We start from the raw sequence: 16,907 nt of genomic DNA, 5'->3' as shown, positions 1-16,907 counted from the left end.
CACCCCCAAAAAAACAAACAAACAAAAAAACCCCTTGCTGATTTGGTAAAAATAAATGACTGTCATCATTCCTCATCAAAAAGTCAAGTAGCATTTCCTTAATTTGCAGTAGCAGCCTATTACTTTTTATTTTTACTATTACTGCCTACACTATCATGCAAATATTGTGGGAAATTTTATTGTGGAGGTGAGATTCTGATCCCCTAATTAATATTACGTATAGTACCTTACTTTGTGATTAGGCCTATTAACTCCAGTGGAAATATTTATCTGAGCAGCTGGTAATCTGTGTGAGTAAAATGTTCAAAATCTAACCAGACTATGGCATGTGGGCACATGCCATACTTACACTGATGTAACGTGGACACACACATGCGTTACGCTAGTGTCAGGGCGGGCAGGTGACTAGCAGGGTTGCCTATAGATGTGCTTGGAGGTATGTGTGTGTGTGTGTGGGGGGGTGGCATTTTAATTAAAGCAGGCAGTGCTGTAATTAAAACAGCTCAGCATCATGCGTATTAAGGCCCCCTCCATTTCAAAATGGCCATGGGGTCGCTTTAACTAAAACTCATTCAGTGAGGTTTAGTTAAAGCACCCCCTTGGCCATTTTGAAATGGAGGGGGCTTAAGATGCATGATGCCGAGGCGACTCTAGAGCATTCTGATTGGAACATGGAGCAAACTCAATTAATCGGGTCTAATTAGAATGCGTCGGAGCAAATCTATAGGCAGCCCAAGGTAGCAGCTCACAGTAAGTGCTATTGTAGCATCTTGCCACTAGGTGGCAAGGAACAAATAATAGGCCGTTTGCTTCAAATAAAGGACTGTTGAAATTGGATTGAAGCCCACTAGAATTATGGGTGCGCTCCTTCCCCAGGCACTGTCTATTTCCACCCTCAGGGTCAGGACTGGATTGACTTTCCACTCACATAGGGCTGCGTGTCTTGTTTTTGTTCCACGTGTAAATCAGTGTAAAGCCAGTGAAAATATATTGTGTGTCCACACCCTATGCAAGAGCTCTTTGTGTCGTTAACAGCTCCATTGTTTTCCTATTCTTGGAGCCTACCAAATGTAAAATTCATCATTTTATTGATGCTCTGAAGGTCTATGAAGCAATCAAAGCAAACTATGTTTAAACTACAGAGGCACTGGTAACCTTGTTTCTGCTTTAGTTTTCTTGGAGGTTTCCCCTTTGGGTTTCCATTCAAGCTGAAAGCGCTTATAAACAAAGAAAATGGAATTTATTGATCAAATTAAAAGTATGTTGATTCAAGCCTTTGATCAATTGAAAGTATGTTGATTCAAGCCTTTGAAACCCTTTGTTCTGTTGTTGTTTCCCCCTCTTTACTTGGAGATCTGAATAGAACAGTTTTCATTTCTTTTTAGTCCTGAGAGAAATGAGAGAAAGTTGAGATGGTTTGCTATGAAACGCAGATTTTCAGAGCTGAAGTCATGGGGTTTGGTCATCTCTACTCGCTGAGAAAATGACCCTGGGGAAGCATGTTGAGTTGACACAGTCAAATGCTAGGAAATGCCAGCATTAAGTTTTCAGTTGTGTTGTCTGAATGTGCATGTCTGGGAAGCCTCCAGATACATGTTGTTAGTGTCTGATACAAAAGTTAACTGAATTAATTCACCGAACTGAATTAGTTCACCAAATTAATTTGCATACTTACACTTTTCAGAAATCACAGCTCAGTACAGCTTGGTTGCTAAAGGTTTTCGATAAAAGGACAATTCATGGTTTCTATTGTATTCCCTAAGTTGGGAAAGCAAAGTGAACATCAAGTAGGTACATCTGGTATTTTTCCTTTTATGTTTAAGTTAAGGATGCTGGACCAAATTCTTTACTGGTGTAAAGGCTGCAGATCTATGGACTTAGGGACATTTACCTTAGTAAATTTGGAGCCTGTGCACTATCCTGCTTGCATTCACACTTCTGTTCCCTGGCACTGGTACTTATCTATTTGGGGGTGGGAATGCACTGTTTGAAAGGTACAATGATGAGTAGGAGACATGAACGTCTAATTGAGCAAGATACTTGGGCACATACCTAACTTTAAGCATGCGATTAGTCCCAGTGTTGCCCTCTGACTATCCTGGACTAATTGCAAGCATAACTTCAATGGGATAATTTGTACACTGGGCTGGATTGAGACCTACTGAAAGGAAAGAAAGAAGGGAATTACATCCAGGCAGTGTTCTTTGGGTAGATGTGATTATATTTTATTAGATCAACTGAGTAGTCAGAACAAATTTCTTTGCAAGCTTTTGGGCACAAATACCCTTCTTCAGGTGTAGGGATCTCTTGCTCTGAGATCTCCAAGGAATGAAAGAAGAATTACAGCCTGCATTTCTTTTTCTGGTGAAATCTGGTCTTGATTCATAATCAGACTTTTATAAGTAAATGCTGATTATATGACTGTGTTGTACATCTGGATAATTTTAGGTAAAGGAACTTTTGCTGCTTATATGAATTTTAGATTTGGGGTAAAGAACAAATACTGGGTAACCTTATATTTGGATAACTGATACTTGGGTTGTTTGGATTTGCTTGTAGAAGCTTGCACTCGTTTTCCAGATGTCTTTTGTCAAGGGTATCTAAGAAGATTTACAAACTTTCTTGGCTTTTGTTTACTTTTCTCCATGTTATCATTCAAATATTAGCATTTTTATGTATTGCTCCCACCATTGTGATTCCATCTGGTTCTTTGGATTTTTCAGTTCTTTTTTTCAAATCACTTGAATAAAATGTAAATGCTAGCATATCCATCTTTTTCACAATAAGGAGACACTTGCATGCTTTTGTAGGTTTTGTCACATTTTTGAGCACTATAAATGTTGAAATGAGGTGTAAATTGTAGTTAAACTTCAGTGTATGACAGGTGCCCCATAGCCAATAGTTATATAGTTTAAAATGACTGCAACTAATTTGTTACTTGTCTGTGGGGGGGAAAAAATGGATTTTTTTTCTTTTACAGTTTTATGTACGGGGAACTGACAGACAAGAAGACAATTGAAAAAGTCAGACAGACTTTTGACAACTATGAGTCAAACTGCTTTGAAATTCTCCTGTACAAGAAAAACAGTATGTATAAAGTTGTATGCAACTTTTGGTTAATGACGGTACATTTTGAAGATACCTATCTGGAGAAGACAAATGTTTCTTTTAACATTTTGCATGCGAGTTTGGGACATGACTTTAAAGAGTGACTTGCATTTTTTAGGTGTCTCAGTAATTCATTGGCCAGTCTGAGGTTCCTTTAGGAGACAAAGTACTCAACATGTTCTGATAGTTTGGCCCTTTGAAGGCAACTATATCCTGAGAAACTGAACATCAAGGGTACCTGAAATTATATTAAGATTTCCTGAAAAAATACTGCATTATGTTAGATTCAGCTTCCCTCTTAGGATAAATCTTCCCCTCTGTCTTGTGCTCACTGAAGCAATAAGAAGTTATCCTGAGATTTCTTAAATTCTGATTATCTCCAAATATTTTAACCAACGCTTTCCTTAAAAGAGAATGCAGCTGTAACTTCCAGCTCTCTCACTTGATTGTGTGTGTTTGAACTTAATCACCAACAGGGTGCTTCTCAAATGAGTCAAGGAAGCCTTTGATGTTTTCCCTTGATTTTTTTTCTACTTCTCTGCAATCCTGTCTGCACAGTCCACCTGATTGCTTCCATATATTAGGGATAGTTTTCCAAGATGTGCCAGCACTGCGTATCTTCATTGACACAAGGTTCCAGCACTGCCATCCTATTTCTAGCTGATTGCAAACTGAATCCTGAAATCCAGCTCTTCTATTTGCTACCAAGTTGTCTCATTAAGTAGAATGGTTGTTCCCAATTAACAGGTGTCTTAAATTCAGATACCTTTTATTTTAAAATCAAAGAAATAAACGATTTCCCCTGATGTCTTCTCCATAACAAGTCAATAGCTCTGTGTTGGAAAGAATATTGTCTGCTTTAGCAGATTGTGTTTCAAAAAATATTATTGAACTGTAGTCTTTTTTTTGTAAAATCTTCACCTGCATCCAGATTTTCAAGTCTTGTATTTTTATGAGTTATGTTGGTTAAGACAGATATTAGGAAAAACTTTTTCACTAGGAGGGTAGTTAAACACTGGAACAGTTTACCCCAAGAGGCAGTGGAAACTAAATCCTTGGAAGTTTTTAAAACCAGGCTAGATAAAGCCTTGGGTGGGATGACCTAGTTGGTGATGGCCCTGCTTTGAGCAGGGGGTTGGACTAGATGTGACCTCCTAAAGTCCCTTCCAACCCTCATTTTTTATGATTCTACATTGGAAGGTCTTTGGGACAAGAAAAAACCTGAGTGTAGGTTATAAGCTCATTTTCTTTCAGTCTCGTATCAGCTCTTCTTTTTATACTAATAATCTGCTGGTTTATGTCTCAGCAAATGCATTTTCCAAAGCTTGGCTTTGTTTTGCCATAATGTGAACCTTTTTTCCTGCATGTTGGCAAAACACTATTGTTAAAGTGAGCATGCATACATCCTCAAAAGCACATTTTAAAGTTAACAGTGTAGAAAAAAACACATAGCTCGCATTCCTTTTAGTACGTTTGAGGAAAATACAGTCTCTTGCTGGACTGAAGGCTTTCTGCTTTTGCCTGCTGGAGACTGAGTACTGCCTTCCTTTTGCACTGAATTCACTCTGTTTTCCTAGGCCAGTGAAAGTAACACCCAGCATTCATTTTCAAGTCCTAGGCTTAGGTGTGCTACTTGTCTTTGCCTATGTGATGTGTGTGTTTTTTCTATTCAGTGCTTCTATTTTTGGCAGCAACTCTGATTTAGATTTTGCATCATTTACCTCTCCAAATGGCAGTATCTGTGGGACTTCTGGTTTCAGATGTTATCCACAGGACTGCCCCTCTTGGCCACTTCCTTGGCATTTTAAGCCAGTTGAGATGATGGCTTCCTGGTCTGCCCATGCTGGCCAGAGTTGCTTGGGCTTCTGAATGAGCAGCTTATCCAAGAGGTGCACAGACCTTCCCTAGGAGTAAGGATTAGGGTCTTATACCTCAAGTTGGCCATTGAGAGGTGGAATATTAGAGTGATCAGTGCAATGTCTTTGGCATAAATGCTGAACAAATGCCCTTACCTCTTTAGTGGTAGTGTGACACCAGTTTAATCCCAGATAATTCAATGTCACCAAATTGAATTGCTCTTGTAGTTTTGTTTTTGCTCACATTAAAACTATAATAAACTGCTGTATTTACCTTGCGGGCACTGGTACTACTCCTTGGAGCAGTGCATTGTGGGCGCTGACAGACGTGCAGCTCGCCAGTCTAATCCATGGTGCTTCACAGAAATCGCCATGAGTTAGGCTGACCCTCCCGACCAACAGACGTTCTTTGTTGGGTCAGGAGGGTGAGGGATTGAGCTCCATTAGGAGCTGATCCAGCTGAGGAGCTTCTCTCCCGAGGCTTGTTTCGGGGGGGAGGGGTGCTCCAATCCACCCACACCCCCTCTAGCATAGGCCGAGCAAGCCCCAGTCTAATCTCTCTCCCCTCAATTCTCCTTCCTCCCATTGTGCACACAGCACTGGGGGTGGGGTAGGGCTGCATTAGCCCAGCCACCCACTCAGACAGAAGTTAATGAAGACACTCCACTTTGGAGCACCTTCATCTGAACCCTGATATAGTGAGGGTTAATTTGTCGTGTGATTCTAGACTTTTAAAGTGTTCTGCAGCTGTGCACTTCTGTAAGGGCACAGCTGTAGTGTGCTTTCAAGGGTCCAGTCATGAGACAAATGTAACTTCTGTGTGCGCCCTGTGAGGCAGCTGCTAATGTGACTGAGCAGGGACTAGAAAAGGTGCCCTAAACCTAGGCTGTCTTATCTGCCCTTGCCTGGATAACTGCATCCAGTGGAATCACTGTGGTTGAAAACATCATAAGACGACAATGATTTTTGCAACATGGAACATTTGCATCCCAATGGGTAACCAAATTAATGAACAACCAGAAAGAACAACTCCCACTGCCATCATTTATAGGGGACTAGCGAGATACAACATTGACATTGCATCTCCTAGTGAGACAAGACAACTGGATGAGGTCTGCTGAAGGAAGAGGGTGGAAGCTGCTACACTATCTTCTGGAAGGGGAAACTGGCCCAGGACAGATGCGTCCGTGGTATCCTCTTCAGCATCAATAATCAGCTTGTCAGTCAACTTACAGAGCTCCCTGTGGGCATTAATGAATGTCTTATGACCCTCCATTTTAAGCTCAGCAAGAACCAGTATGCCACTGTCATCAGTGCCTGTGGCCCAACTCTTGATGCTGATGTCAAAGAACAATTCTACTCCAACCTAGACCATGTACCGACTGACACTCACAAGGAGGATAAGATAATTCTTGGTGACTTCAACACCAGTCGGACATGACCTGGGATGCTGGGGAGTAGCATCATTGGGCAGGAAGGAATAGGTAAAACCAACTCTAGTGGCTTGTCCTCCTAAGCAAATGTGCAGAGCATGGTCTTGTTATTACAAACACCATCTTCAGACAGTGACAAATACAAGACCAACTGGAGACACCCTCACTCTGAGCACTGGCATCTTCTCGACTATGTTATTGTTAGAAACTGATCAAATGACTGTCTGTATCACATGAGCTACGCAAGGAATCGATGACTGCTGGACAGATCACCTCTTCTCAGATCCATTATGAACATCTGGCTTGCTCTGCAATACTGAAAACAGTCAAAAGCAATGCAAAGGACCCTGAACACCAAATCTCTTGAAGACCTGATGGTCTGTAAGGGTCTCCAATAGTGTCTCCATGAAAATCTCTCTGCCCTGTCCACAAATGAAGATGACATGGAAGAACTCTGGAACAGGTTTAAAACCACTGTCCGTATGGCCCATGCTGAATCCATTGGCTGTACCAGCCGTCAATACCTAGACTGGTTCAATGAGAGTAACGCCAAGATCCAAGTCCTCCTCAACTGGAAGAGAAAGGGTCATTCTGTTTGGCAAGATGATACCTCATCTCAGCAGAAGAGGGAGATGTATCAGCTCCTTAAAGTAACAGCTCAAAAAAGGATCCAGGGAATTAAAAATCAGTGTTGGCAAGATGAAGCCGAGGAGATCTATGCTGACAAGCATGACGTGCTTAGTTTTTTCCAAGCAATGAAAGCCATCTTTCTGGAATTGATATGGAATGTAGGAGGATGGAGGGCTCTTCACTCTAGAATGTTTTTTGCTTGAAGACCAAAGTACTCAAAACAACCATCCTGGACCTTGAATAAGATAATGGCGGTGCAGTCCTTGAGCACACTGAAGAACACTTCCAGACTGCACTAGAACTTTTCAGTGAAGCCTACTGAACTTTGGGCCTCTCTCTCAACATGGAGAAGACTGTACTGCTGTATCAGCCTGGCCCAGGCAGTGAATATGACCCCTCTACACAAATTACCATTGAGTGAAAGACCCTGGAGGTAGTTGAGCACTTCCCCTACCTCAGTAGCTGCCTCTCAAAGAGTGAACATTGATGAGGAGATGCTTCCGCGTGTCTTTATTTGTTGTGATCTCTGAAAAGACGCCAACATCCAGGTCTACAAAGCAGTTGTCATCCCCACTCTCCTCTATGGATGTGAAATGTGGGTGACCCACCATTGTCATTTCAAGAGTCTGGAGAGGTATTACCAGTAATGTTTCTAGAAAATCCTCCACATTAAATGGGAAGATTGCCACATAAGTGCTTTGCTGCCAGCATCCTTGCTGAAGCCAATGTTACTAGCATTGAGTTGGTGATCCTCAAGCACCACCTGCAGTGGACTGGACATTGTGTGCAGATGTCTGACTCTCAACTCTCAAAACAAGTGCTCTGCTCCCAGCTTGGTAATAGCTTGAGATCTTGTGGTGGGCAGAGGAAATGCTACAAGGACACATTGAAGGCATATCTCAAGAAAATGGATGCTTACATCAAGAGTTGGGAGGAGCTGACTGCTTACTGACTCCAGTGGAGCCACAACCTCAACCAAGCAGCATCCTGTTTTGAAAGAAAGCATCTTGCCCTTGAAGCAGAGAAGAGAGAGTGGATGAGGAAAAAGAAGAGGAATCCCAGCCTGCAGCCTTCTCTCCCCTGTGGAAGGACCTGCAACTTCTGTGGACTGATCTGTGGCTCAAGGATTGGACTCTTTTTAAGTTGTCTGAAGACCCATTAGTGAACCATAGTAGAAATCATCCTCGAATTGAGGGATTGCCAACAACAGCATTGTGAGGGATTTTGAAGGGTCATTGGTGCCTTGTGGGATACCAGTGAGCAAGCTAAATGTTTCACCTGTTGTTCCCATACTGCCCCAATGAAGAACAAATGGCATTTAATGTGCAGGCATGCTGTTTGGCACATGTTTGTGGGTGGCGGTAAGGTGCGTGAAATGCTTGTTGAGCAGGCACATGGCTGTCAGTGTATTAGATTTTTCTAGAAAAGTTTTGTTGAGATAAAAAATGAGGGTGCGAAGGGACCTCAGGAGGTTGCATCTAGTCCAACCCCTGCTCAAAGCAAGACCACCCCCAGCTAGATCATCCCAGCCAAAGATTTGTCTAGCCAGGTCTTAAAAACCTCCAAGGATGGAGATTCCACGACCTCTCTGGGTCACCTGCTCCAGTGTTTTACTACCCTCCTAGTAAGAACATTCTTCCTACTATCTAACCTAAACTTCCCTGGCTGCAACTTGAGACAGACCATTGCAACTTCAGACAATTGCTCTTTGTTCTGTCATCTGCCACCACTGAGAACAGTCTAGCTCCATCCTCTTTTGAATCTCCCCTTCATGTAGTTGAAGGCTGCTATTAAATCCCCTCTGTCTTCTCTTCTCTGGACTAGATAAGTCCAGTTCCCTCAGCCTGTCTTCATAAGTCATGTGCCTCAGTCTCCAAACCATTTTTGTTGCCCTCCATTGGATTCTGTCGAATTTGTCCACATCCTTTCTGTAGTGGGGGGCCCAAAACTGAACACAGGACTCCAGATGTGACCTCATCAGTGCTGAATCATTTCCCTTGACCTACTGGCAACTTATCTACCAGTGCAGCCCGGTGTGTTGTTAGCCTTCTTGGCAAGAAGGGCACACCGCTGGCTCATATTCAGCTCATTGTCCACTGTAACCGCCAGGTCCTTTTCTGCAGAGCTGCTGCCCAGCCTGTACCGGTGCATGGGATTGTTCCATCCTGAGTGCAGGACTTTGCACTTGTCTTTGTCGAACCTCATGAGACTGCATGTTCATAAGTGACTTGAGCCTTTTGAAGTCAACTGTTTGAGATCCCAAATCAATAGAAATAAAATATATGCCAGTGTGCCACTGACAAGCATGGATTATAAAACCTGAGTGGGGCACAAGTCTTGTGCTGCCTGTCTGCCCAGGGTTGAATTTCATCTTGTGCAGAGTAGGGCGTGTGCCAGTGTCATTCTTCTCTGCGCACACAATAGCCATCTGTAAATACTGAGTATGTACCAGTAAGCATGCTGTATTCCTGCCATGGACTTAGGCAGCTGCTATTTTAAACCATCTCAGCACTGTAGATATGTTTTTAATTGGTTGTTTGACCAAAGTGGTAGGATGGTAAAACTATTTTGCCTTGAATTAAAATGCTAGGAGGAAAATGCACCATGGTGAGAAGAGTGGGGTGGCTGGCAATCTGAGTCCCATTTTTTCTAGGGATTGGGATTTAGTGATTAACCCAGGAGACAGAGGCAGATCGCTTGGGTTCTATTTCCAGGCCTGGGTGGGATCCTCTTTGCCGTGTGTCAAAATATGGGACTTGTCACATTTGACTGTGTCCTCCTAATTTAGAGAGAATTCAATAGCTTTGATATAAAAAAGATGACCCTCAGAGGGGAAATCTGGGGAGAGGAGGTGGGAAAGGGAGGGAGGACAGGAATGGGTGGGGGGGAGTTGTGTTTTAATTTGTCTGTAATAGGTAAAGAAGGTTCCAACATTTCCCACTTCCTTTATTTTTTTTTCTTTTTAAATATTGGAAAGTTTTGCCTACCCTAAGGACAAGAACCACACTAAACCCAAGGAGGGTAAAATATGGTGAGGCAAAACCGGGAATAAGAAAGGAGGAGGAAAGCTCTTCATTCCAGGGAGGAGATTGTGTTTCTGTGTTTGGTTATGAGGAAACACTACCAAGCCAGTAACCTCATTTTCATGATTATGTGACTAAATTAACACATCATAGATTCAAAGATGAGATTGAACTGGCATATATACGGACACCTGAACAGTGTTATATACGAGTCTTTTTTAAGAATCAGTCTTTAAACCATGCAGTGCTCTGTGTATACGTTGTGAAAAGCTGGTTTTGTACCATATGACATGTTCTTTTTTTTTTCCTACTCCAGGAACCCCAGTTTGGTTCTATATGCAGATTGCGCCCATAAGAAATGAACACGAAAAAGTTGTTTTATTCCTGTGCACTTTTAAAGACATCACTTTGTTCAAGCAACCTATTGAAGATGATTCAACTAAAGGTAAGTTTAAAATACATCACTGATATTAAAATACACCTAGCCAAGTTGAATCAGAAGGCAGAAGCAAGCAGTGATTGTGAAACTTTTCTTGGATTTGGGACATGCTTACCAAGATGCAAAAGTTGTGTTGCTCTGGTAGATTCTGGCATAAAAGTAACAGCGAGAGAGAGAAACTGCTGTGTGTGAAACATTAGCTAACAGCATACTGCAGCCAGCACTAGACGACCCTTTTCTGTATCGTTTCCCCACTTGTTTCACTCTAACTGGTTTTTGCTAAAAATTAGAATCATTTAAAATTATTGCTATATTTTTTTCGGGAGATTGAAAATTAAGTATCTTTCTCCAAGGCGATTGCCATTTTCTATTAAGCAGTGCTTTTTTTACCCTCCTTTTTGCTGAGATGTGAAATTATTTTTTTTTTCCATTGGAGGTAAAATTACAATAAAATGGCCCATTCTGCTTGTTGCTTGTTTGCCACTGATGATGGCAGGACAGCTCTGATTTTTGTGCTTTATTGGTTAGCAGATGCTACAGATGGTGTTCATTTAGAGGAGCAATTCAGAGAGACACTCAGAGCCAGGGCCTCAAGCCTTATGCAAAACCACCTGCTAGGAAAGGGTGTACACGACTAGCTTGTACCCTCTATCTGGATTTTAAGGCATATTTGTGCCTTATGGCTGCTCTGTGCCAAGTTTACGCGCACATTTGATAATTGCTGTTAGAGTGCACTTAAATGTATAAAGGAAATAGGTTGCTGAATATACATCCTAGTGGCTCTAGAAACTTTGCTTTTGCTAACTGAGTCCTCAGCTCATTTACTGCAACGTTAACAAAGGCTGTGTTCCCCACTGAACACTGTGAGCTCTCCTTTATTTTCCTCTTGGTCTGGTCTAACAGCAAACAAGCAGGGTTCAAACTGTTACCTTACCATGCAGATAGCATCTTTGGTTAAGACCAAATGTAAGGGATTTCTGCCCAAAGATATTAGTTCTTTTGTAAAGTTATAGAAGCCTGAAGGAGATAAAGATATGGGGATGGTTTCTTTTCAGCCACCATCGCTACACCACTTTAGTACCTTACTCTTGTTTCTTTGTTTCACTGGAAGTTGTGGGCCCAGTCAGTGTGTCGGCCTGGACTGTCTCCTGAGACTTTAAAAATACATTTCAGTTAATTGAAAGGGTACAATTAATTGTACAGAGCTGATGATATGGGCCTGACTTTTACTCTGCCCTGGGCAAAACTTGGAGGAGGAGCTGGCAGAGGAAAGGGGGATCAGCAACCAAAGGGACTAAGCAAAGAAACCTCTGTAGAGTTCTTCCCTGGTAGCTTCCCTGAGGGAGTGAGGCTGGCTTCTCGGACAATCTGCCCTCAAAGCCCCATGCCTTTGGCTGCGTCAGTGACTTGGGGATGTCCCACTCCCTGTCCTGTTGTTCCAGTAGAGCTGTCCTGGCTGTGGTGGCCAGTGTGCTGGGGTGTCTCAGTCCTACCAAGGATGGATAGTACCTGCCTAGGATGTATTAACTTTCCAGGGAAACCTCTGTGGGGCTGGCAGTGGGATGCTTTTTACACTTTACCTGCCCTGCCTTGGGGCGTTCATGAGTCCCAGTAGAGCCAGACCCAGCTCCTCTCCACATGTAGCTCCTTGTGCAGCGTCTTCCCTGGAGTCCTAAAAGGGGAAAGGGTGGTATGTGTTTGGGGGGCTGGACCCAATGATCTGCGGGGTCCCTTCCAGCCCCTAACAATCCATGAATGTGGGTTAATGGAGGTGACTGAACCATACCATTTCTCTCCAGTGTGGGGATAGGAATGGGGGCGAATCCATCGGAGGAAGTGTACACTGGAGGGGAAAAAACATTAACAGCTGTGCAAGTGCACAGTGTAGATATAGCTGCTCACCGAAACGCGAGGGTGTCATTACTTGGAAGTGCCAGTGTTGGCATGTAGGCATCACAAAGTGAAGCAGCTTGAAGTGTTAGAAAACACGTGTCCCTGTAAAGGCCATTGTCAGTGGAAGGGGCTTCATGTTCTGTTTCTTTGAGCTAAACAGCAATACAGGTGATGTATAACAGTGTTCTGTCAGGATGCTTTCATTAAGCTACTGACCTTGTAGATCTCCACAGATGCAGTAGCTCCGTACCATTGGCATGAGTTTCCTCTTCTTTATGCAGGCAGTAATTTGGAGTTGCTCCTTTATTTATATATATATATTAAAAAATATTTCTATCATTTCAGCATAATCCCAAAGCATTAGAATGACAGCACTGCATTGTCAAGCACAGTGAGACAAGACATGCATAACTCATTTGTCTTGCAGGTACCTTTGCAGTGTGCTTAGAGGCCCTTAGCCCACTTTATTTTTTAATTATGAGCTTGATCGATATCTGAGTTGCAATTTAGTGAGATATCTAGAAGCTTTTATGAAAAGTATAATGTCGCTTTAGCAAGCTGAACTTCGTAGTTGAAAGGGCTATTTTTTAAAAGGCAATCAGGACTCCTAGTAGAGATGATACCTTTATTAGAACAGTAAGATTTTTGGAAAAAAAAAAAAAATTTAAGTGTTTTATTTTTTAAAGAGTTTTTTTGTTTCTTTTGATTGAGCCGGGACTGCAAAACATATAAGAAAAACATGCACAGATTAACTACAGTGACTATGAGTTATTTTTTTTATTGTTGCTGGAAATTGGACATTTTAAGAGGAAAAAATCGGCATAATGATTTATTGGCACCATTATGCAGTAACCTCTTGGTACCAACATATTTGGTGGTGTCGGCAGGCATAGTGCCGTGTCCTGGAGCTTCAGTATATCATATTCATACCAAGTAAAAGGGAAAGATATTTCAAATAATCGCAGTGGCTGTATGTCTTTTGCAGAGCACATTTGATTCTTAGTCCTTGTGCTGTTTGCCAAGCTTGCCTGCAGACCTCCACCCTGCATGGTTGCACTCATACCTGCATTTGTAGTGGGTTGCATTCCCTAAATTTGCCGGTGTCACCTGAGGGTCCTTGATTCCTTGCAAACTTGACCTCCTCTCAGATTTGACTGGTAGTGAATAGTAGAAGAACTTGTTTCTACTTCCCAGAATCCTGGACAAAAGTGTTTCTATTCTGTCATGCTTAGCTGAAGCACTTTTTTCTATTCTGCAAGTTCTTTGCTTTAGTCCATTCCAGCTAGTGCCAAACTAGGGAACCAGAATAACTGGATGTGTCATTCCTACTTGGAGTGCCCGGTTTTTAACTTAGAATATGGACAGAAGGTACTTGAGATGTCAGAGGGCATTTCAGCAGCATTTTCTAACCTTTGGAAGGTAGCAGTGGGTCTTGGGGAGCTCATTTTTGGAGCAACCTCTGGCACGATACAGGAGGTGTGGATTTCTAGGTTAGTGATTGCATATTGTTTTTGTGGGGAGAACTGGTGAGCTCCAGAGGCAGCTGTGAGATGTTTGCCCTGCTTCAGTATCTTGCCAGTCAGCTTGAGTTTCTTCTTTGTGAAAAGATGTCAAGCATACGTGGAGGATAATTCTGGATGCTGGACTGGAAAGTGAGGGCTTTCTTCGTACCACTCACATGGACAGTGGCCTGAAAAACGGGCAGAAGACAGGGTAGATATGCACCTTTTATAGATTAATGCGACCACGGCACTAAATAGTGATGTGTGTAACCATCTTTTTCATCTATAGCCACTGAGGTTTCTATAATCAAGACTGTCTAAGACAATGCTGTAATGCTAGAAAACCCTGGCATCCTGGCAGACTCACAAGAGTTATAAAGAGTGTTAGATCCATGCTGACCTCTGTAGGGACCTCTGTCTGAGTGTCAAAGTACCCAAAATATGGGCATCTTGTATCGGGAGGGTTAGTCAGACCAGCAGGGGAGGGTACCTGGGTTTTTCTTTACACTGAATGGGAAACCTGAGTGTCTCCCAAGGACAGCATAATGGCTCAGCAGGGAGGCCCCTATAGTGAGCCAGGAGGGAATGCCTAGGCACAGGGTGTATCTGAACTCCCTGTCCTCACTGGAGTTTAGGCCCTTGACTCAGGACCACAAGGCGGGTGCTTCTGTCTCCTCAGGATCCAGATCTCTCTGAAGGGAGGTGTTGAGCTGAGCCGGTATGCCCTAACCGACAACAGCATTGACTTCAGTATAAATACAGTGCACCATGCTCATGCTTGTAAAATGGTGCGTTGCTGCTCACCTTTTCTGCAAGCGCCTATTTGAGCACTCTCCTAGGAAGTGGAAGACCATTCTCAGCTGAGAGGATCCTATCTTACATCATTCCCCTCCCAAGAGATTTTCCTAAGTACAAGGGCATGGGTTGGGCTGTATGGGGTTATCTTTCAGAAATCTTGTTGAAGTTGGGATGCTGTGCAGCCAAGAATGCCTGTGTCTTGGGGTCAGATGGACACCAGGCAAGATGGGGTGTGACTGGTGAGGAGTGCGTACCCATGGGAGTGGAGTGTCCTGGCTTTCAGGCCCTACTGCCAGGGCTGTTTCTGGTTCTCCTTCAGTGACTGTCTGATGCAAAGTGCATCAGTAGCTTGGGGAACAAGGAAGAGATGGTGCGACTCTGCAACCCAGTGATGGGGGTTGCCCCAGATTCTGGTCCCTGCTGTCAAGACTGCTTTCTTTTCAGGCTTATCTGCAGGCCCGTCTCCAGACAAAGCCTCAGACTGCAACTCTGGAGTGCCCATCAGCTCTGTCACTTGATCAGGGCTACTTCCAGCGCTGTGGTTGGTCATTGGGTCTGGTTTTCCAACTCCATCTCTCTTCTATTAGAGTTGCTTTCAGGCCATCCCTGCCTCCTCTGAATCTGGTCTAAGACTCACGCTGTCCATGCCCAAAGCCTGCCATGCCAGATTATATGCGGTGGAAAGGGTAGGTCAGACCTCTCACAGAGGGAGAAGATAGGTGGGATGTTTCCGCATGTGCAGGGGCTGGCCCTTAGGTTTTTAGTATGCTCCCTGCACTGGACACTGGTCTGCCTCCTCTCCATTTCCATTAGCCCCTCTGAGATATTTTTTACTAGTGCAGATTTTAGATGCATCTCCAAACTAACACTCCCTTTGGCATCACGCCGGAGGTCAAACAGGACAGTGGTGCACTCTTCTGCTGGGCTAGTAGCACTCTGGGGTAGGCAAACTGCACTGGGTGTCTAAGCTGTGCTGAAAATGGAGTGGGCCACATGGAATGCAAGAGCTAAACTCAAGCCTGGTGTGTGAGACCTGGGAGGTGGCTTCCAGGGTGTGGAGGCTGAGTGGGAAGTATTCAAGGGTCAGAATGGTCGAGCCCCAGTGAAAGTGCAGGATGGTCCGGGAGCATAATAGAAAGTTAGCTCACTTTCGCGGGGGGGGGGGCCGCTCGTCTCTTATGGGGGGGTTCAGCGCCCCCCCCCCTTGAGTTCCTCTAATTCAAACCCTGGGCCACACTGAAGGCACAATTCAATTCAAAGCTGATCTGTTAAACAGTAACACTGTTTGTGTAAACGGATACACTTTCTACATACATTCAATAATGATAAAATTTTCAGAGACTCATAGAATATAGGGGCAGAAGAGACTATTAGATTATGAAGCCTAATCTCCCCCGTGACACGGATCAGACTTCAGCTCATTAATTTGTTTGGCTAAAGTATATCTTCTAGAAAAGTAAGTTCATAATGCTATATATGAGTTCCCCATCCTTACGGTTGTTTACTATTTTGTTAACCTTGGTAATGTCTACACATTTCATTGATAGTGATATAATATTTACTTGCAAATCATCAATGAAAATGTTGGATAATATCAATTCCTGCAGATTCACTTTTGAATCCCCATTCATTAGGATTTCATTGTGATCTTTCAGGCTAGAAAAAGACATTGCTGAATGAAGCAGATCATGTGTGCTGAGATGTGTTGCAGCACAGCTGATTTGCTTCATTGGGAAAAATGTGTCGCCTCTTGCCTGGCCCTCGATGGTGCAGGACAGGGAACAATGAGATTTCTGGAGGTGTTTTTTAATGAGCAGGGAAAACCCAGGTTTCTTCTGCTTCCCCAGATCCGTCCCTGGGGATCCCAAGAACAAGGGAGTGGGTCTAGGTGAGTAGGGAAAGTGGGGCTTTTCCCAACTTACCTGGACTTGCTTCTGCAGTTGTGTGGGTTGTGTCTGGGTGAGCAGGGAACCCCAACTTCCCTGCTTATGGAGAGGCACCCCAAGATGCTAGGCCTGTGCCAAGTGGTTAGTATTCACTTTGGATTCGGCTGATTCGGGGGGCAGTGATTTGATTTGGTGATTTGAATCACTGTCCTGAAGTGATTGGGCCGAATCTGATTTGGAGATTTGGCCACTTCCAAATCAGCCAAATCTCTGAATCAAGCAGGTCCCAGCCCCGGCCTCCCAGCTCTTTAAAAAAAAAAAAAAAAAAAAAAAACCCGG

The 16,907-nt window shown here is 43.4% G+C and overlaps 1 protein-coding gene across 1 annotated transcript in view; it reads left to right on the top strand.

Annotated features, from left to right (window-relative positions):
• KCNH5 (potassium voltage-gated channel subfamily H member 5) overlaps positions 1 to 16,907 on the top strand; it is a 287,028-nt gene that overhangs the window by 9,465 nt on the left and 260,656 nt on the right. The window contains exons 3-4 of the mRNA XM_019519890.1: positions 2,981 to 3,087; positions 10,367 to 10,495. Coding sequence (XP_019375435.1) covers positions 2,981 to 3,087; positions 10,367 to 10,495 — 236 coding nt within the window. The remainder of the gene's footprint in view (positions 1 to 2,980; positions 3,088 to 10,366; positions 10,496 to 16,907) is intronic.

Source organism: Gavialis gangeticus, unplaced genomic scaffold, assembly GCF_001723915.1.
Source record: "Gavialis gangeticus isolate Ggan-Ray unplaced genomic scaffold, GavGan_comp1, whole genome shotgun sequence".
In the NCBI taxonomy this organism is placed as follows: Eukaryota; Metazoa; Chordata; order Crocodylia; family Gavialidae; genus Gavialis; species Gavialis gangeticus.
The sequence above is the reverse complement of the archived record's forward strand: the minus strand, read 5'-3'. Positions and strand labels throughout refer to the sequence as shown.